The 20,189-nt window shown below is 40.5% G+C and overlaps 6 protein-coding genes across 7 annotated transcripts; 3 read left to right on the top strand and 3 right to left on the bottom strand.

The window, feature by feature from the left end:
• The first annotated feature begins 75 nt into the window (after positions 1-75).
• On the top strand, positions 76-4,188 carry LOC134196549 (replication factor C subunit 4-like). Its single transcript, XM_062665702.1, has 12 exons — positions 76-184; positions 255-333; positions 1,275-1,354; positions 1,414-1,474; positions 1,535-1,593; positions 1,708-1,777; positions 1,853-1,926; positions 1,978-2,143; positions 2,250-2,330; positions 3,463-3,543; positions 3,609-3,722; positions 3,938-4,188. The coding sequence occupies exons 1-12, from the start codon at positions 87-89 to the stop codon at positions 4,040-4,042; spliced, it is 1,068 nt and encodes a 355-aa protein (XP_062521686.1). The 5' UTR covers positions 76-86; the 3' UTR covers positions 4,043-4,188.
• A 181-nt stretch (positions 4,189-4,369) lies between these two features.
• Positions 4,370-7,222, bottom strand: LOC134196550 (uncharacterized). Of its 2 annotated transcripts, none has more exons than XM_062665703.1 (5): positions 7,115-7,222; positions 6,870-7,062; positions 6,081-6,238; positions 5,097-5,223; positions 4,370-4,660 (listed from the first exon to the last, which is right to left on the bottom strand). In XM_062665703.1, the coding sequence occupies exons 1-5, from the start codon at positions 7,175-7,177 to the stop codon at positions 4,434-4,436; spliced, it is 768 nt and encodes a 255-aa protein (XP_062521687.1). In that variant the 5' UTR covers positions 7,178-7,222; the 3' UTR covers positions 4,370-4,433. The 2 variants fall into 2 exon arrangements, with proteins under 2 accessions (XP_062521687.1, XP_062521688.1); XM_062665704.1 differs by having other exon boundaries at positions 4,459-4,691.
• LOC134196551 (thymidylate kinase-like) lies at positions 6,923-10,691 on the top strand. Its single transcript, XM_062665705.1, has 5 exons — positions 6,923-7,365; positions 7,440-7,548; positions 7,602-7,692; positions 7,775-7,963; positions 10,493-10,691. The coding sequence occupies exons 1-5, from the start codon at positions 7,215-7,217 to the stop codon at positions 10,604-10,606; spliced, it is 654 nt and encodes a 217-aa protein (XP_062521689.1). The 5' UTR covers positions 6,923-7,214; the 3' UTR covers positions 10,607-10,691.
• On the bottom strand, positions 10,604-12,840 carry LOC134196548 (zinc finger protein ZIC 4-like). Its single transcript, XM_062665701.1, has one exon. The coding sequence runs from the start codon at positions 12,021-12,023 to the stop codon at positions 10,872-10,874; it is 1,152 nt and encodes a 383-aa protein (XP_062521685.1). The 5' UTR covers positions 12,024-12,840; the 3' UTR covers positions 10,604-10,871.
• Positions 12,841-12,977: 137 nt separating this feature from the next.
• On the bottom strand, positions 12,978-18,631 carry LOC134196547 (cysteine protease ATG4B-like). The gene is made up of 14 exons (XM_062665700.1): positions 18,475-18,631; positions 18,326-18,403; positions 18,162-18,260; positions 17,298-17,341; positions 17,189-17,243; positions 17,055-17,127; positions 14,540-14,619; positions 14,311-14,480; positions 13,936-14,014; positions 13,799-13,878; positions 13,678-13,740; positions 13,357-13,413; positions 13,182-13,290; positions 12,978-13,128 (listed from the first exon to the last, which is right to left on the bottom strand). The coding sequence occupies exons 1-14, from the start codon at positions 18,614-18,616 to the stop codon at positions 13,034-13,036; spliced, it is 1,224 nt and encodes a 407-aa protein (XP_062521684.1). The 5' UTR covers positions 18,617-18,631; the 3' UTR covers positions 12,978-13,033.
• Positions 18,632-18,785: 154 nt separating this feature from the next.
• LOC134196395 (trafficking protein particle complex subunit 1-like) lies at positions 18,786-20,127 on the top strand. Its single transcript, XM_062665509.1, has 4 exons — positions 18,786-18,910; positions 19,328-19,398; positions 19,461-19,605; positions 19,817-20,127. Exons 1-4 carry the CDS (start codon positions 18,812-18,814, stop codon positions 19,931-19,933), a joined length of 432 nt encoding a protein of 143 aa, XP_062521493.1. The 5' UTR covers positions 18,786-18,811; the 3' UTR covers positions 19,934-20,127.
• Positions 20,128-20,189: the final 62 nt, after the last annotated feature.

Consider the following 20,189-nt stretch of genomic DNA (forward strand, 5'->3'; position numbering starts at 1 on the left):
TGCTTGCGCGCGCTACATTGTTTGCTGTCACTGCGCATGCGTATACATAAAGCGCGGGTTTATGCTGCGCATGCGTGTCGGTATAAATGGACGCATTCCTTCATCGTTCTTCTTCGACTAAAGAAAGCAGCAAACCGCAGCCAGTCGACAAACGTCGAGATGTTACACCGTGGGTCGAGAAATAGTACGAACAAAATTGTGATAAATGTTCGTCTAGGGAGAGTTCTAGTGACGTTTTGTTTTCTTGTTTTCAGTCGCCCACAGAAAGTTGAAGACGTTGCTTGTCAAGAAGAAGTGGTAGCAGTTATGAAGAAAGTTATTCAAGGAGCAGATGTGTGATACCATCCATGCAGTTAATTAATTAATTAATTAATTAATTTGTAATGTTTGCAAGGCTTGGCTTTTAATTACATGGCAGGCTTTTCTGCGCATAGTAAAGTTAGTGAAACAGTTTACTGTTTGTTTAGTGTATTCAAGAGGTTTTTAACGAACAGCTGACACATACGTTTCAATGACATTCTGTCTAGGTTTGAGCACACACATCTTCACAACCCAATCTTGTTTAAGTTAAAATGTAGACTATAGGCGCGGGTCCAGATTCAATTAAGGGGGAGGGACAATCTGCTCATATTATATAGCAAATGTTCGTGATGGTTTGAGCCGTTCATTCTAATACGAACATTGAGATGCCAGTACAAACTGAATGGAAGGAAGTTTTTTTATTTTGAACGGATTGAATAAACAGCATTTGATTTGGCTGTTTCGTTGCATTACAGTCAATGACAGCAGAGCATTCTTATGCAGCCAGAAATTGTGAAAATTCCAATCATCTGAAGTAGGAGGCATCTGCCCTGGGGCCCTCGTCTACGTCCAACATTGGATTATGATGCGGCAGGAAAGGGTCTGGCACGCGAGACTACACTGTAGTACATTGGATTAGATGAGATTGATACCAGGTCATGCACTTGAGGTGCATAACCAAATAACATTTCAAGACTCTCCACTGTTTATGATGAATTTGGATTTTATGCGATTTTCTGGAAAGAGGTTGACTTGAGTTGTTTGGGATTGACACCCATGTGTACTAGAAAGTGCTCTTGTCTTGTATTGAGTGATTTATCAGCTGTGTTGTCATGTCAGATGGCAGACATGGTTTAATCAACAAATTGAGATATTGTAATGGCTCTGGGCTTACATCATGCCCACACTAAGTAACTTTGTCTTGGCATCTGATCGGTAGCTTGGAACTATGATTCAGTTAGTGTCTAATGTAGCTTCCTAACTTGCTACTGTATGGACCACCTGGTACAGGAAAGACATCAACAATATTAGCAGCTGCAAGACAGTTGTTTGGGTGAGGGATTCATAGTGTGTGTATACTCGTTTGATGTATGATCATAGATTTATGATTAGGATTGAGATGTACAAGAGGCGTGTGTTAGAACTGAATGCGTCTGATGAACGAGGAATACAAGCAAGTTAACTAGAATGTTTAGGTGTGTGTTTTGTGATTGATTTAGTGTGTTGGTTGCAGGTTATTAGAGACAAAGTGAAGCAATTCTCACAGTGGACGGCATCTGCTACTCGACCAGAGTAATCACCTATTTGTCTTTGTTTTCTGATGTTTGTTTGTTTGTGTTTGTGTGTTTATTGTTGATCTGTATGTCTGTTTGTTATTATGATATGATATTGGTTGGTTGGTGTTAGTGGTTGTCCTTGTCCTCCGTTTAAAATTGTCATTCTTGATGAGGCCGACTCGATGACCAGCAGTGCACAGGTTTATATTAATTAAGCAGTCATTAGTGATAGCACAATTTCTTGACTTTGTATGATTATATGTTACGTTGCACAGGCTGCTTTGAGACGCACCATGGAGAAAGAAACAAAGACAACTCGTTTCTGTCTTATCTGCAACTACGTCAGTCGGTAGGCAACAGTTTGACTTTGTTTTGCATTATCTTATTTTCTTTATTTTAGGATTATCGAGCCGTTGACTTCTCGTTGTACAAAATTTCGTTTTAAGCCTTTGGCTGGAGAAGCTGTTCAAACTCGACTGACAGAGATATGTGAAAAGGAGAATGTGAGATGTGATGAAACTGCATTGAGCACTTTGATGGATGTATCAGAAGGAGATCTGAGAAAGGTGAAACCGATGAGAAACTTTTAACTCGTGTGTCTGTCTTTCTATCTTCCAGTCTGTGTTTGATTATATGTGGCCATTTTGGACTTTTGTATTCATTCTATTTCAGGCCATCACGCTACTTCAGAGTGCCCATCGTTTGAAGGGAGGTGAAATTGTGATGGAAGGAGACATCATTGAAATAGCTGCAGTAAGGAATTGAAGCACATTAATTGATTAATTAATTAATTAATTTGTTAATTTATCTATTTGTTAATTAATTAATTAATCGTGCTCAACCAGATCAGTCTGGTTTGTAAAGTCTATTACAAGTACCGGAGGTAAACCCTGCTTCAGAAGTACCTAGACCATCACGGCTGTCTAGAAAGAAGACATGACTTTACGAAGGATCCGAGTAGATCCCAGAAGCACTGTTTTCTGTAAGTGCTGCAGGTTGTGATGACCTGGAATAATGTCCAGCCACCGTGCAATACCTGCGTGCACTGTGCCCAAAGCTCCCAAGACCACCGGAACCACCAGTGTTCGACAATGCCACATGCGGCTTATTTATTTATTTATTTATTTATTTGTTAATTTACCTATTTATTTATTTATTTATTTGTTAATTTACCTATTTATTTATTTATTTGTTAATTTACCTATTTATTTATTTATTTGTTAATCAAACAGTTTAGATTATTAGGCAAGAATGTAATTCACTCGTCTCTTTTAGTGTGGCAAATAGCACTCAGACATCTGACATTGTCCGACTAACTAATGGGAATGACCTACCTCAAGGCTCCACCATGGGGTCCAGTTGGAAGTGGAAGAAAGGGTATTTCTTCCTAGCCTCAACACCAGGCCTTCCTTTGCTTTTGGTTGTCTTTCCACGCAAGGATAGCAACAGGGCTGTAGTACTTGACCTTATCTCCGTAAAGCAAAGGAAGTAGGCCTTCGACTAGGCCTTCCTTTGTTTTACAGAGGCAAGGTCATGATGATACAGCCTTGTTGGTATCCTTGCGTGGAAGGACCACCAAAGCAAAGGAAGGCCTAGTGTCATAACTAGTTCTTTCCTACGTGTTAGGAAGTGTTAACCACAAGTTGAATATAAGTTCAAAAACTTAACTTAATTAATAATGAGAGGGTTCTGGTTTCTTGCTGATAGCTGGTGCCCTGGTGGCCTCTACTAGTTGGTAGGTCCCTAGTATTAAACAAGAGATAAAGTGTTTGTTGGTTACTTAACTAATTGCTAACTGCCCATGCTTATTATAGTTATAGATGGTACAGTATGCATGAACTCATTTACTATTAATGAAGATGACATATATTAGTTTTGATTTTAGGTGATTCCTTCAGAACGTCTCGATCTTCTTATTGATACTTGTCATTCAGACTCGTATGACAAACTGGACGTTGTTGTGAAGGTTATCATACTGCAATCCAACTTGATTCTCATATAGACATGGTGTTCATGTTACTCGTTGTATAGGATATTATCGCTGATGGATTTCCAGCGTCTCAACTCGTCTCTCAAATTCATGACAAAATCATGTTGATGGATCTAACAGATCAACAGTTGGCCGTCATTGCTGAAAGACTGGCGGTATGTTGTCTTCAGGCTGTTGCCTCCATTTGTTATGAAAAGATCTTCCTTTATATCTCATATACCTATCTGTCTCTGTGTCTGTTAATTTAGTTTTTTGTGTTGTTTGATATCTTTATGTTTAATACATTGTTGTGTATTAATTATCATCAAGATCCTCAAGTAGTGGTAAGGTGTTTTAGGTTGTGAAATTGACTACTGAATTTGCTTCTTAGGTTGTTGACTTTCGTTTACTTGACCGAGCAGACGAATATCTTCAGATAATGGATCTTTGTACGGTAATCATGAATCAGGTCTGTCATCCTGCTACAGACGAGTAGCAGCATGACAACAGATTTACACGCTTAACAAGTATGGTATGTAATCTTGTTTCATGTGATTGCATCCATGCCCTTTGTAGTCATACAGAGAATAATATAAGTCAACACTGTTGAGTCAATAGTTCCACAACGACTATCAACAAGTGGCTAGCACAGTAGATGTAAGTTACTACAAGAAACATCTACATTCCAATATATCCTTGCAGTGAACAGTTGTTACTCTTAAATTATCATCTAGCAGTGACAATATCTATTTGCCATTCTACAATTGTTATGATAGAAAACACTTGGGCAGCAATGGTATCTACAAGTTTAATTAATATAGAATGTGTGTTGTTGAGATTATATCAGATAGGAGACTGTTAATTAATGCTACCAGTAGATTAATTCGTCATTCACTGCTGGATTTCTGTTGCTCGTGTACACTACGCAAAACTCTGTAAAGAAATCTAGGTGCTGAGTTCACGTCAAAATAGATGTCTTCAGACAGGAATTCTGGCAGAGGGAGCACTTTTCTTCCAATACTTCGTGCTCGTTTACGTAGACTCATCGTCTCATCTGATACACTCGGATTGAACTCGACTTCTTGTTGGATCTTGTTGTAGTGCAACATGAAAGCTGTAACGGAAGCGGCCAATGTTCAAGCACTCTATATGAGAGTTATGTGACATAGTTACACGATATTTCAAACTTGATATAGTTAGGTACATGATATGTATTAGAGGACAAGAGCAAAGTCCAATTGCATGATACAGTACACCTTTGTCACTAAATTTCAAAGAGCATTTATTCCTGAACGCCAACGAGTTGCACGGATATTACTGTGAGGCATTAGTAGTTCAGTATGTTTGCATCATGGGTACAGGACACAGGCAGGTACACCATATTATGATTGGCCTCAGAATAGACACACCACGACACACGATTTCTTCTCCCTCCTAGATGAAATTACACTCAGTGAATGTACTCTTCAAGGGACAGGCGATTTCTTTACAATTGGGCTTTGCATCACACAGACATAAGTATACCTACAACGGAAGTCTTAGTACTTTACCATGTCCAGGTGGTCCATTAGTGAATGAGCAGCAGAATGTGTCCACTGTGTCACTTGTCTTTGTTGGTTGGATGGTGATTCCAGTCAACAAGTTGTAGAACCCATTAACCATCTGTATTTCAGACACCTGCATGTCAAACATTTGCTATTAGTTATTGTTGTGAGGACAGCAATGCAGTGTTAATGACTACAAGTGGCTCTTGAGCATTTGTCTGTGTAAATAGAACAGGGGCATAGACAGCACTCCGGCATGGTCGGACCAATATTCAAAAAGTGCACTTTTGCCAGACATCAACTTCCAGTGTAAGAATGAGCTAATTAAATAACTAATTTATATGCAATAATTATTACCATGTGAATTGTTTTAACATTTTAGTTGTAGTAAACTAAACTGTCTTTCCAATTTCTAATTCTATTTCTTATTTGCATTACTGCACCACACATTAGGGCGGACCAATTACTATTTACTGCCTATGCGTCTGTAGAAATATGAAATAAACTACAGCTAGATGTCACTAAAGGCCTGTCCACTGGCAACTGGATCGCGATCCAACCGCAACGCTGTCCACACTTGCAACTCAATCGCGATCCGTCCGATCCAATTAGAAATAGTGGGCGTTACCTTCATGTACGCTACGCATGTAGTCAGAACATCTAGCACTCCTCACTTGTCTTTGTTCTCGCTCACCTTATGTCGCTGTATCAACGCTTTCCACAAGCAAAGAAGCCACACGTACACATCAGTCATCAGTCATGTGATATTGAAAAGAGGTGGAGGTATTGTTTTCAAAGTGCAGTGTGGACGATCGGATTGCGATCGAATCGCGATCCATTCTGGTCTAGTGTGGACAGGCCTTAAGTAATGACAAGAGTATTCCACATCTGTATGTTTATGGAACACTAAGAATGCCTAATGTGTCCTGTTCATCTCTTTGCATGGCTATGTGCTAGAGTGATGTACATGTTTGCAGTACATTGTTGTACCTTTTTCTCGTCTTTGTTAGTGGGTTCTTCCATTGTCTGACAATGTTTTGACTCCATCTGTTTGCCTGTTTCTTGTACATGGTTGCTAGTCGTTGTAGACAGTCTCGTTTCCAGATCAGTCACCTGAGACTCCAGAGTTTTCACACGTGCATCCGAAGCTAAGCAAACACAAAGAATCAACACCTACTCAATTAAAAAATCAAGCTCCTAACCCTAAAGCTAATTGCGATACTTAGTTTCTAGGATTGACATCTGGACTAATGGTTTTCAGACAGAAAAATTACAATTGCGAGCTCTGACATCAACCTTCTTACATTTCATTGAATTTAGACAAGAACGTGTGCTACGCCTTTGAGTTACACATTGACTGTTGATGTCCAGCTATGGGTTTGTGTCACAAGACAGGCAGTCGTAGTTTCATTGTCAACCAACACATTCCACCATACTTTGATCACACACATACACTGTACATTTAGTATGTGCTAACACACTTTGAATCAAAGCAGAGCATCATTTACACTCAATACAACAACCCAATCGGATTCAACACATTGCACAAAGTAATTCTCTATTGGTGGGGCTTAACATAAGACTATAGGGCAGATAACAAGATTGAAATCGTGGCATCACTAGGCCTACAAAGTTGTGATAGCTGGTCGCACCCCAGACCTCTATTGAGTAAATAATTTTTAATAAAAAATTAATTTTAATTTATGTTGTGTGATTTCATTTATTGTTTCTATGAGATATTAATCTAATTATTTCATTATTTTTATTTTTATTACTGACATGTTAACTGGTCTGCTGCCTTCTTGGTGATATCAACTAGCTTTTGCTCGGCTTCCGTTGTTCTCTGTTCCAGCAGTTTTTCATATTTGAGTCTCCAGTAATCCGGATGCCCGTCGATTACTCGTTCAGTAATATCTGTTTCGTCATCACAAATCGACTTCTCATTTCTTTCGCCATTTTCGATATCAGCCAACTGAAATAGTTATTTGCTAGTAGTTGTATAAAGAACGGAGAAAATTCAAAACCTTGTCGACTTTAGAGTTGTTAGCCTTGGCATTCTGCTTCCTTTTGCGATTTGCAGCGGACATAATTTGGCTTGGTGGTCACGTGATTTGGTGCGTACGCATGCGCAAAGCCAACACAATGCTCCGCAGCGGACGTGGCGCTCTCGTCGTCCTGGAAGGCTGCGATCGCACGGGTAAGTCTACGCAGACGCAGAAACTTGTGCAATGTCTGCAAAGTTCTGGGAAAAACGTAGAACTGCTGAGATTTCCAGGTTGGTGTAACATGGCGGGAAACCATTTAAATGAGCTAGTTAATATTCGTGATGCGAAATAAATTTTTTTATAGATCGTACATCTGCTATCGGTCAGATTATCGGTGGATATTTAGAGAAAACACGTGAACTGGATGACGCTGCTATTCACTTACTCTTTGCTGCCAATCGTTGGGAAGCGAGGTGGCCGCAACATGATGAGACACGTGGTCGTTGCCTTACATGTTTTTACGTAGACCGAGAATGCAACATTTGCTTGATAGTGGCACGACGCTTGTTGTTGACAGATATGCATTCTCTGGTGTTGCATTCACTGCTGCCAAGCAAGTATGACTTGCAAACGTTTTTAAATTAATTATTTATATATTTATTGTTTGTTAAATAAATATCTTATTTTTTATCTTTTTAGTCGTTTTCATTGGAATGGTGTAAACAGCCTGATAGAGGTCTCATTCGACCAGACCTTGTCATTTATCTTGAATTGCCAGTTGATGCAGCAGTAAAGCGTGCCGAGTATGGAGCCGAACGGTATGAGAAGGTCGACTTTCAGAGACGAGTTTTTGAGTGTTATGAACAACTGAAAGAACCAGACTGGCAGGTATTACTTATGGAGTTAGTTGAAATTAACTTGTTTGGTTGATTAATTGAGTTATTCATCTGTGATTATTTTACAATAGAAGTTGACTATAGACAGTTCACTTGAGGATATGACATCAACTATTGGTTTTCTGCTAAAGTTTAGCTTGGAGGGTACTACTAATATTAGATGCTCTTTATGATAAAGATGTTGTGTTCTAGTTCTATATTTGACTGTTGTCTGTTTGGTATGGGCCGAATGTTGATGACTTCATTAGTTTTGTTTGCAGTCTTGGGTGAGACAAGGTTGTGTATTGCTGGTGTGTGTGTGGGTGTGAGTGTGGGTGTGAGTGTGGGTGTGGGTGTGTATTATTGCCAGCAAGTGTAGACTTGTTACTACCAGTGCTGGTCTTTTAGTTGGTCATATAATGATCTCAGGGTGGTAACCACAATTAATGCAAGATGAACATTGACTTTAGATGCCTCAATTTTCATCCAGCTGACTCATTTTACACAAGCTTGTGGCTGATGATTGACTGGAAGAATGTAATGTACATTGATGTGCTTGTGTTCATTTGCAATGAGTTGAAGGATTTTAGCTAAACATTGATGGGATGATAACAGACATCTGCTTGATTTCTTGTCTTGGTATGTTTCATGGGTCATGAGAATAGGAAGTATCATCAATGAATATTGATAAGTCTTGTCTCCAGTCTCGACTGATAATCTTTATTAATATCTTGTCATATCAAAGTGGGCAATAATTATTGGAAACTTTTAGCATATTGATGCTGTTCCAAAGGAAAGAAAGGAAACATAATTCACTTTTATTAATCAGTGAAGACTCAAGTGAAAGAGGATGACAGTTGGTTCTATTTGGTTATCATTCAATACTTAATTAAGATTAGGAAGCTCTTGTAAGGAGACAGTTTGAAGGATTTTGTGTAATAGGTAGAGACCCAAGACATGTGGGGGTCGGCAGATGTTCAGTAAAATGAATTTGTTAAATTGTTATTGACAATCAGTATGTACAAACTCTTGATTATTTTATAAAGGGCTATCTGTGAAGCCAGTGAGGTGATAGTAATTTGTACATTTATCATACATTTATGTAACAAGTTTTCTGTGTAGTCAATATACTGTATTTCAAGGTTTGTAAAGTGACAACTCAATTGCTGTTGTAGGCACTGAATTTGGTGTGGTGTGTGGTATATGTCGGATTACGTGTACACAAGCAAGTAGATGTAGAAATACTCTCCAAGATAAAAATTTATGATTATATTTCAGTTGAAGTAAGATTCTTCATTCTGTTGAGTAACAGTGAAATTTGATAATTATGCCAGTTCCAACCAGAAAAGCTGTGGTTATTATTATATTTATATTTATAATAGAAATCTAGAAGCAATGAAGTGCTTGAAGGCTTTAGAACTTCACTCTTAGTTAGGGTAGACACTATTTTAGGTTCACTCTCACAACCTAATATTTACGTAGCAAGGACAAACACTACTAAAACAGGGAAACTTGCTAAGACAAAGAATGTGCTTTAGGCACTTGTTGTCATTTTTCTAGTGATGACTGAATGTAGTTTTAGAGTTTGGATGATTACTTCCATGAGAGCTACGTTTTTTTGCAATTCAGCATCACACACTGACATAACGTTTTTTTCTATGTGATACACAGCCAGTTGATAGGTCAAGGTACATAATAATTTCCACAACATTTTGCCATATGTAGTTTAGAGTTTCTCTTTTGGATGGAATCAACCACTGCTTGACCGCATGGGATTCTAGTAGTTTATGACTGACAAGCATTAAATAGATGTGTTGTTTTGCAGTATCCAAGTGTATGTCGAGACTATTTATGTAGGTAGGGTTCGTATCAATTACTAGGTGTATTAATATTACAGCAATGTGTTGGTGGGTAGTTAGCACTGATTGAAGGCAGAGTGTGTGAATGACATGGCTTGCTTAATCAATTCTTGTATATTATCCAGCTCTCATCTTCATCAGAAGTTGAATAGGAGGTAGTAAGCTTGAGTTATTGGCCAGTAATGTAAATAACTAAAATACGACATACGATAATTGTCAACATCTTAGTTTTGTTTTTATCTTCATTATTGCCACCAGACTCGCATTCGTTTCAGGAAAGTCATTGGTTACATGGCCTCCATTGATTGCAAGGTTCATAAACTAATTTGACTCATGCAATACATTTTCAAAATTGTAATGATTTAGGTTCATTATACATATGTATGTTGATGACTGTACTGTATGACCCAAATTTGAGCAGAGGGGATACAGTCAGCAGATGTACCTGAAATACCCGAGCAATAGGACTTCTAGCTAGAAGAGTAAAGTAGGTAGAACAGTTGAACTGTCTATTGTATTGAACATCATGTCGTTCTTTGCATTCTAGTTTGTTAGTGTGTGTGTGTGTGTGTGTGTGTGTGTCCTGCTGTAGCTCCTTTGTTTGTATTTGTTGTTATGCTCTGACATGTTTGAAGTGCTGTCTTATTTTATTCAATAGTAGTACACTGTAAATCTGTTTTCAGGTTTTGGATGCCAGTCTGACTATTGAAGATCTTCATCAGCAGATAAAAGCTCTCACTCTGAAAGCAATGGAAGAATGCCACAACAAACCTCTACAACAACTCTGGCCGGTCTGATTTGTCTATTAATATATTGTTTGGTTAATTAGCTTCCTACAATATATTTACATTCTTCCTGCCATGGCAATCATTTTGATATACAGTAACTACAATTCTGATCTCAGCTAGTACTACTCAGCAATAGAACATATCAAGGTTTGTGGCAACAATCCGTAATTAATAAATTACCATAAAACTCTCAAACTGTTAGCTGTTCAATAAAAACTGTTCATAAAACACTATCAATCTGTAGAACTGTCAAGCTAGTGGGGTCTGTATGAGTCTAAGCAGGACTATAGTTGAATGTATGCAGACTACGGTTTCCAGGTGAGCAAGGAGATTTGGTACTGTTTGGAGGCGTAAGATATCCATATTTGCACCATTCGGAGAACTTCCCTGCATCAGAGACAGTCAGTCCAGACGCGTGGTGCATAAATTCCGTCGCCATGGGGATAGTTGCTTTGCCATGGACTTTCATGTGTTTCCTGAGAGAGCTGGGATGAGTGTAACTTTTGTCGCAATTTTCCACCTTGCATTTGTACGGTTTGTCTGAAGTGTGCACATGTGAGTGCTTTTTCCTGTCACTCGAATTGGCAAATCTGCGACCGCATTCAGGCCACGTGCAAACAAACGGTCTTTCACCGGTGTGGGTGCGTTTATGGATCTTGAGATTTTCTGATCTTGCAAACAACTTCCCGCAGCCTGGAAATAGACACGGAAATGGCTTCTCTCCTGTGTGAACACGGATATGGTTGACCAGTTTGTATTTGGCTTTGAATGGCTTCCCCTCCCGCGGACAATCTTGCCAGTGACACGCATAGTTGGTCGAATCGGGACAGCCAATATGATCGACGGAAATATGCGAGACGAGTTCGTGAATCGTAGAAATTCGTCGTCCGCACTGTCTTGGATGCATTTCTGGCTCCACCCACATGCACACGTGGTTTGCCATGTGAGGATTGACGTCAGGGGCGGTAGTATACGAGATCGGTTCGGGACGCAGCGGGAACCCGGCGTGATCGGCTCCATTGGCATGACTCGGAACCAGCCAACTCGCCGGCAACTGCGGAACGTAGAAATCGCGATGATCTCCCTGCGAGACGACGGGATGCTGCGGAAGAGACTGAAAATGTCCGTGATGATGGTAGTTGACGTCTCTGCAGCGCGGAGCGAAGTCGCACGAGGAAGCGAGATTGAACGGAAGATGACTGTGAGAAATAGGTGCCGAATAGCTCCCCTGCTGAGAATGGCTCGTGATGTCACGAGACGACGACTGCAACTCGACAAACGGACGAGACGCACAGAAATTGGAAGCGACAGATGTAGGCGCAGCGGGCAGACCGACTGCATGCGACACCTGCGAGTTCATATAGAACATGGATCCCAGAGATGCGGCAGGGTGCACTCCCACCATCGGATGAGTTGCTGCCATCATCTAGAAACCTTCTCGTTTTTTTCCTGCTGCGACGACGAGTCGATCTCCTAGAGAAATGTGAGGACTGCCAACGACAAGTCGTCACCTGCACTCGTCGAGCTCGAAATGAAGTGGTGTAATACGACGAGGTCTAAAATGTGGAAATAACATTGCAGGGGGCTGAATTACTAAGGTCACGATTGGTCCTCTGAGGCGCGGTCGCAAATGTAACCAATCAACAGACAATTCAAGTCATTCGAATACTTTATCTCGCAATCTGGCACCCTGGCGAGCCTCCCGCCGAGACACGAGCCGCGCGTTCAACAATACAACTTTCACCTCTGTCTCACCCGTGGGTATCCATCCTTCCCGCTGCCACGGCTCGCTTGACGTCACGGCTCACACAAGCGGCTGTCGTTCAAAGAGAGTGTTGGAAAGGGTGATCGAACAGCTGAGATGAAATGTATTTAGCGAGTGCAAACGTCCTGTGCGGTTGGATCGAGTTACGCAGCGTCGGCGGAAGGAAACACTGCACGCATGCTTCTCGACTGTGCCGTCTCCGTGCAGCTTCTTCTCATCTCGGACACGACGATGATCGTCTCTTCGTAGGAGACTCGAGGAAATCTGTTTTCCTGCCTACACCAGTGGCTATCGTGAGCTAATTGGCCGGTAATTGGCGAAATGATTAGAAGATGCGTCTCCTGGAGCGACGTTTCCAGGTGCTCTCAGTTTGTCTATCATCTCTCCATAAACACTGCTGGTGTTCACACATGTAAACGTTTATGTTTCATTTATTTTCGGAAAGGATGCTACACCGCTTTAGCTTTTCTGCACCGGACTGATCGTTTGCACGGCTCGTGCAAGCAATAATGACTGCACGTGGAGGGCCTCACGCGACACGCCCACAACAACTCCCCTGGACAGAAGATCCACGCCCACTGCAGACATACCACGCCCACCGATAAACAGACATCGTTACTTTGTGGATCGTGTCTAGAAGCCAATTTCTGGCGGTATGTACATTCACATTCTTACACCATGTCACTTAGCTCTCTACAATCAATGATATCATACTCCTCGTCCGTGTCGCTTCCTACATCAGCATTTACGACCAGTTCTGTAAAACCTGTAGAATGACGCCATTGAATTTTTTCTGTGTAGACAATTGAGAGCTCTTACTCTCTTCTGGTAAGTTGCGTCGTTGCGGTCTGGGATCTTGGAGAGGCGGTATGTTTCGCGGACGTCGATCAAACACCTCAAACAGCGGCTGTTTGTAGCCGACAACAGTCTATAATGTACAGACGGATTTTAAGTGAGCGAGAACGCCGTGTTTCAAGTTAGTTTGACGTCATACGGATACGAGTTGATGGTACAATTGGTCGACTTCTTCTTCGTCATGACAGTAAAAGCCCTATAAACAAATAGAACAGCCAAGGATGAACAAATCAATATGACTGTCTGGCAGTGTTAGGACAGCAAGACAGGAATGTGTTCATCTCTCTTACTTAATTTATCAATACGCCTTTACCGTTTACTTTCAGTGGCCGTTTGTTTAGTTAGAATATCTTTTGCCTTATTTCTACTTCCCAATGTCTGTGTCATTCACCATGCCCATGTGTCAGTTTTTTCAATGTCGCCATTGGGTCTTGTTCTAACAAATTGCAGCGTAACTTACTAGTGAGATGGATGGGTCGAGATCTGAAATGGGGAGGAAGTTTATTGAACTGCAGTGGTAGCTCTAAACAAAAGATCACATGAGATGTGCAACAGTGGTCACTTCTGGAGGTGAATGGCACCTTATCTGGAATGTTAGACTTCATCTCTGGATTGACAGACATGTGTGTAGTGTGAGGATCCAGATATAACAATTGGTTGCCTAGTGAGACAATGTTGCTGTTAAGAGAAAGATCCCTTTTGTTGAAAGTCCACATACCTTGGCATCCGAAAAACCAAAATGCATGTTTGGGTTTACCACCGATTATGCCGATTGACTGCTTCACCTTCAGACAAGTCTAGAACACATAGTTGAAACTTAAACACCAAACCCAGTCGGCCATGTGTGAACCCAAGAATCGATAAACAGACAAGGAGAAAGGGACACATTTCAACATACATGCATGGCAACACACACACACACACACACACACACACACACACACACACACACACACACACACACACACACACCACAGTAAATGCATAGAATGACACAAGCAGAAAAACATGCAGGTGGGTACCTTATACTATAGTATGGCACACATTAGCTTCTAAGAGACCAGCAATATGGCAGAGAAGTAATTCTAATCACCTTAACAGCTTCTCTGTATTCTTCTCTGATCTTGTCCTGTCCCGGCCGCAAAGGAATGAAGAGCAGTAGAGGTTTGAAGGAAGGCTGAGAAGCAGATGCAGCGGCTGCTGCTGCAGCTGGAGATGGAGGTCCAGACTCTATTTGTGTGCGTCTTTCACGACAAACTTGCTCTTTCACATTAACAACAGCTGCATGGATAAACAAGGGCTAGAACAATAATCCAACTCACTTATTTCACTGAAAACGACAGTCATATCCATTGCTACAAAGACCGCCAATGAACTCCAGTGATCAAATTCAGCAAGTTTACTGCAACAAATAGACAACTCAACGTGACACAAGTTTGTGTGATTAGTTACCAACCATTTGTATTTGAGGATTGCATCACAATTTTGATATTAAAACTATTTTCAAAATCAGCATTTTCAGAATATCCTGGTTTCAATTCATACATTAAACATGTCAAAAACACTTTGGCAATAAAGTTGCAGTAATATGTCATCCATCTGAGGAATCAACAGGAAAGTGTGCACACAACTCAGTTGACTGACATGTTTATGAATGGTAGTGGGGCTGATGATTCATTGTCTACTACATAGTAGTGAGTAGTTAGGCTTCACTTAAACACAAGTCTTCTCAAGTGTTTACAGCTTTCTATTACTAATTTAATAACCATATAATGAAGGGTTGCTACTTACTACATGCCTCCTCCCGTCTATATATGTAATTATACTCTAGTATGTGATTGGATGGCAATCATCTATGTCATGATGTTTATTTATTTATCTATTTATGAGTGATAATTGTATGTAATAAGGCAACACATGTCTACAATCTAATAAACAATATCCAGTCACCGCTAGGCCACAACCATTTGAAGAGGTTGGCTACCAAAGGGCATTGCTCTGGGGCATATGAGATTGATGTTTCTCTCAATAGGCAATACCTAGTAAGTTGATAGCTGTTACCAGAACTGGAACTTGTGGTAGTGCAAACAGTGATGTCCTTATGTATTCTCATTTGAGCTTTTCACATACTTATGGAAATGAGTGGAAGCAGGAAACTACAAATTTGAAGTCTATCTTATTGTGTTCCAAGTCACTTGGGAAAGCTTTCTGGTGTGGCAAAAGGTTCAGTTCACAGTTTGCTTCCATCTTGCCAATCTCTGGTAGATGTTAGAAGAGTCTTCTGAAAGGTTCTGACCATGCAGATTATAGAGCTCTTACTAACCAATGGGCAAATCAAATTTGGTCTATGAAGAACACCTACTATTATACATGATAGTATGTCTACTATAGTATAGTATATCTTTACTGCTGTATGTCAATCACATGGCATGTTAGTTGTAACCATTCATAGCACTAGATGGTTTTCATGAGCATTCACTTTGCAATTGACTGAAAATGGTAACATGAATGAAAAAACATTCATATTTATTACCAGCAGCTCCTGCAGATGACAGAAATGAATACCTACCATGAATTTAGTTGCAAAAGCAATACCATCCTGTGTGCAGCAAGTGACTGTCAGATCCGTTTATCTAATGGAACAAGTTCCTAGAAGTTAACTTGGTCGCTCTAAACCAACAGTTACTCCACAACATAATTTATAACACCAACATGTTTTGATTCTTGATTCTTTGTTTCTTGCACATTGAGAGTACATTTTACCTACAAGTTCTGGAATACCTTGTCATTCTTATATATCTGCATTGCTATAAGGCTCTACATGAGATAATTATCAGTTGACAAGGTAATCGTGAAGGAATGTGGATGTTTCATGTTCCAACCAGCAACAGGTGGACAGCCAGACTTCATACCCACCTCACTGATCTACGATTTTGTCACTAGATTGGAATGGCACAGTTTACCTCTATCTGCCTCTGCCTCTGAACACAAGCTACATGCCCATCTGTCAACACTCATATCACTTAACTTAAGTGCAGAGAAGTCTTATAATGCTATGAGGCATGTTGTGATTGAGCTAGGGCTGTTATTCACAGGTGGAAAGCAGACTACACTATTTATCTAACAATTTCCGATATAAGAAATGAACCTTGCTTGGCAACCGCCTCAAACACACAGACCACCCTAGTACCAAATATTACCATGTGTGCTGCTTGGCTCTAAATCTGTAATCATCACACATAATCAAGTAGGAATGATCACCTCAGAAGACCCCTGAAACCTGGCCCATTAGTGGCCACAAGTTAGAGTTCTACTGTGGTTGGAGCTACACAAATCTTAGTCCTTTCTCTTGACAATCTACCCTTTCCATTAACTTGAGCTGCATTTGGCCCAACTAAAATCAACATCTCACTAACCCTTGTCTAACACTTGTTCTTCATTTTGCTTATGATATGCCAGCTGGTTTGTGTAAGTAATTCTAACCAGAAATAGGGTAGAGACTGAGACCAATGAATGATAATTACGACCAACAGCAAGGTAGTAAATCAATGATTACCCAGCTTGGACACCAATACTTACCCAGGGAAGTTAGGAAATGTCAAATTTTCTCACAGAATGTCATTATAACTCATAAGTACTTGCAAAACAACATAAATCTGAGTCACTTTCTTCCTAATTAGTGGCAGGTCTAGGCTATCCACTGTAAATATTTTATTTCCCACGAATTTACAGCTAAATTGTATTATTCCTACTATCGTTTATTAATTAAGTATATCATACACATTGTCTTATGACAACTGTTTCCTTCATATAGTCATTATAAAGTTTTATACTCACCGTATCACATGACACATGTTATTAGGACCAAACCACTGCCCAACAGCACGGTTGAAATCAACACCACACTGAGCTGTACAGTACAAGCATGTCATAAATGAAATGTTGCATAGAAACATTGGAATGATCTTTACCGATCTGCTGTATTGAATATAGACTCTCTGGGCAGTCTAAAAACTCTCCCAGCAACTAGACAATAACTTGTCAGTTTTATTGCAATGTCTTTCTGTTAATCTACTGTACCTGATTATATACAGGATTATGAGTATTGCTTGTCCACTTCCAGTCTACATATTGGCATAATTAGCTGCTTTGGTGTGTGTGTGTGTGTGTGTGTGTGTGTGTGTGTGTGTGTGTGGTGTGATAGCTCAGTTGGTTAGAGAGTCATCTTACGGAGCGTTTCCATCCAGGACAAGCAAGAAACTAACACATAATTGCTTCTCTCGACTCAGGAGTATAAATGAGTACCTGGTCATTGACTGGGGTCCTAAGCAGCCATTGGCTATGACGTGATGTCAGCCACTGGGGTCCTGGTGAGACTTTGGGTGCTCACACCACAGTTGGCTTCACAAGTCTGTGCTCCTGCGAGTGCCTGGCCCGACTCCAGGAGTTTGCTAGTGCAGGCCCAGAGTTCTCTGAGTAGTGCACAGGGCCCAACTTAACAGCTGGGGCGTGACCTCTGAGAGGCAGCTCCTGACATTTAGGATTTTTATTTTAGGTGTGGTGTGGTGTGTGTGTGTGTGTGTGTGTGTGTGTGTGTGTGTGTGTGTGTGTGTGTGTGTGTGTGTGTGTGTGTGTGTGTGTGTTCGAAGCAAAGGAGGCTATGCAGTACACAAATGCATCAATATGCATGGAAAGACTCTTTTGTGACTTTGTCTTTGTCCCTACTGAAGGGGTAGCGTGTCCGTTTAGACGGAAGCAATACAGGAGGAGGAGGAGGAGGAGGTGTGTGTGTGTGTGTGTGTGTGTGTGTGTGTGTGTGTGTGTGTGTCACAAAAACCACAATAACGTATAGAAATTGTAAATGACATGTATGGTTGCCAAAATCTTTACTAAACATCAGCCACGCCCTTATGGACAAACACACATACAGACTAACTACTCCACCTCTTCCCAAATGTCTCCACGTCAACGCCTGCGCCAGCATCATCTGCCCGCATCTCAACGTGCAGCCCCATCCAGCATCACTGGTATAACCTGTCCCACCTATGGACAACGCACGACGTCACCACACAACATGCTACAACCCGGAAGTCATGATGATGACGCACCAATTGCTCTAAAATTCTTTCTGTACGTAAACCATAGCTTGGAATAAATAATTTCTTTTAATAGCTTCTTCTCTCTTTCTAACATATGAAATGCAAACGTGCTCGTTTGACTCTCTTTTCTATGTTTTTTCGTGAAAATTGAAACTCACCGCCATCCAATTCTAAGCACTCGCCGAGTATCCATATTGGACCTTTCTCTGCAATGCTGTCCAGTTGATCGCCCGTTTCGCTGACGTTCTCGTACGTAACGAAGGCTGCAAACGGTGCATCTGTCAGCTCTAGTTCTGTCATGGCTGATTGCACGTTCATATCAATTAGTTTGTATCCCGTATTATTGAATAGTTTGATTTAGAACAATTGCCCACTATAGTTTATGTGCAAATATACATATAACTTTTTATATATACAGTAACTTTTTCGAGTACAAAAAGCAATAGAGTTTGTTGGTCACGTGATTGTTTTATAGCCCGGATAGTTTTCTACAACATGACAATTTACACTCTCTACGTTTATGATCGCAACGGGACTTGCTTATTCTATGAGGAATGGAAAAGGACAAGGGCGTCTCACCTGTCCAGAGAAGAAGTAATGTTGATTTCAATACCTAGTCCTACATTTGGTGTTTGCTTAGAGTCTGTCTGTCTGTCCGTTCGTCTGTCTGTCTGTCTGTCTGTCTGTCTGCCTGTCTGTCTGTCTGTCTGTCTGTCTGTCTGTCTGTCTGTCTGCCTGTCTGTCTGTCTGTCTGTCTGTCTGCCTGTCTGTCTGTCTGTCTGTCTGTCTGTCTGTCTGTCTGTGTCTGTCTGTCTGTCTGTCTGTCTGCCTGTCTGTCTGTCTGTCTGTCTGCCTGCCTGTCTGTCTGTATGTCTGTCTGTCTGTCTGTCTGTCTGTCTCTCTGTTTGTCTCTCTGTCTCTCTGTCTGTCTGTTTAAATTTTCCTGTCTGTATGTCTGTCTGTCTGTCTGTCTGTAGACAGATGATAAATAATAAAATCTTTTTTAAACAGGAAAACAAACTTATGTATGGATTGGTGTGCTCTCTGAAATCATTTGTTGTGAAAATATCGCCAACTAACTTGTGAATTCAATTTGAAAGACGATGATTGGTATTGTCTAACTTGTTGGTTGCTTTTTCTCTAGGAGAGAGAGGTTTGTCAGTTATAGAACCAACTGTTACAAAATGAATTTTTACGAGACAGTGACAGGCGTGAAGTTTGTTCTCGCTACAGATTTGAATGTAGCGAGCTCGAGGGCACAGGAAATTCTTCAAAAACTGTACACACAGGTAGACAATGCACTACACCAGTTGGGAATGTGTGTGTGTGTGTGTGTGTGTGTGTGTGTGTGTGTGTGTGTGTGTGTGTGTGTGTGTGTGTGTGTGTGTGTGTTCTTTGCTTCCCTTTGTATCTGTCTTGTCAATGTGAAGGCTGACGGTTACATTCTTTGTCTATTTTGTATGTTTTTAAAGGTTTGTGTAAAGTCGTATTTATTGGCAGGTCTACATTGAGTATGTTGTGAAAAATCCTTTATGTCCGCATGGTCAACCCATTGACAGCGAACTATTCATTAGCAAACTGGATGCTTTCATGCGTGGTCTTACAATCTTTTCATAACTCGGTCTTCTGTTGGCCAAATAGGGTTCGATTGAAATAGTTGAAACAATGCTTGGATTGAAGCGTGTTTTATAATTTGTGGTCAATAATTACATTGTATGAACTAAAATTGTTTAGAAAATGCAGAATATATACTGTTGTATCATTGTATGGATATTGGCATTATATAAATGGATGGTTTTGTGTCATTCTAATGTCTTATGAATTTCACTTTCAGTATTGTCCACGATTATGCAACCATACATATTCAATTACG

This window comes from Corticium candelabrum, chromosome 21 (genome assembly GCF_963422355.1).
Source record: "Corticium candelabrum chromosome 21, ooCorCand1.1, whole genome shotgun sequence".
In the NCBI taxonomy this organism is placed as follows: Eukaryota; Metazoa; Porifera; class Homoscleromorpha; order Homosclerophorida; family Plakinidae; genus Corticium; species Corticium candelabrum.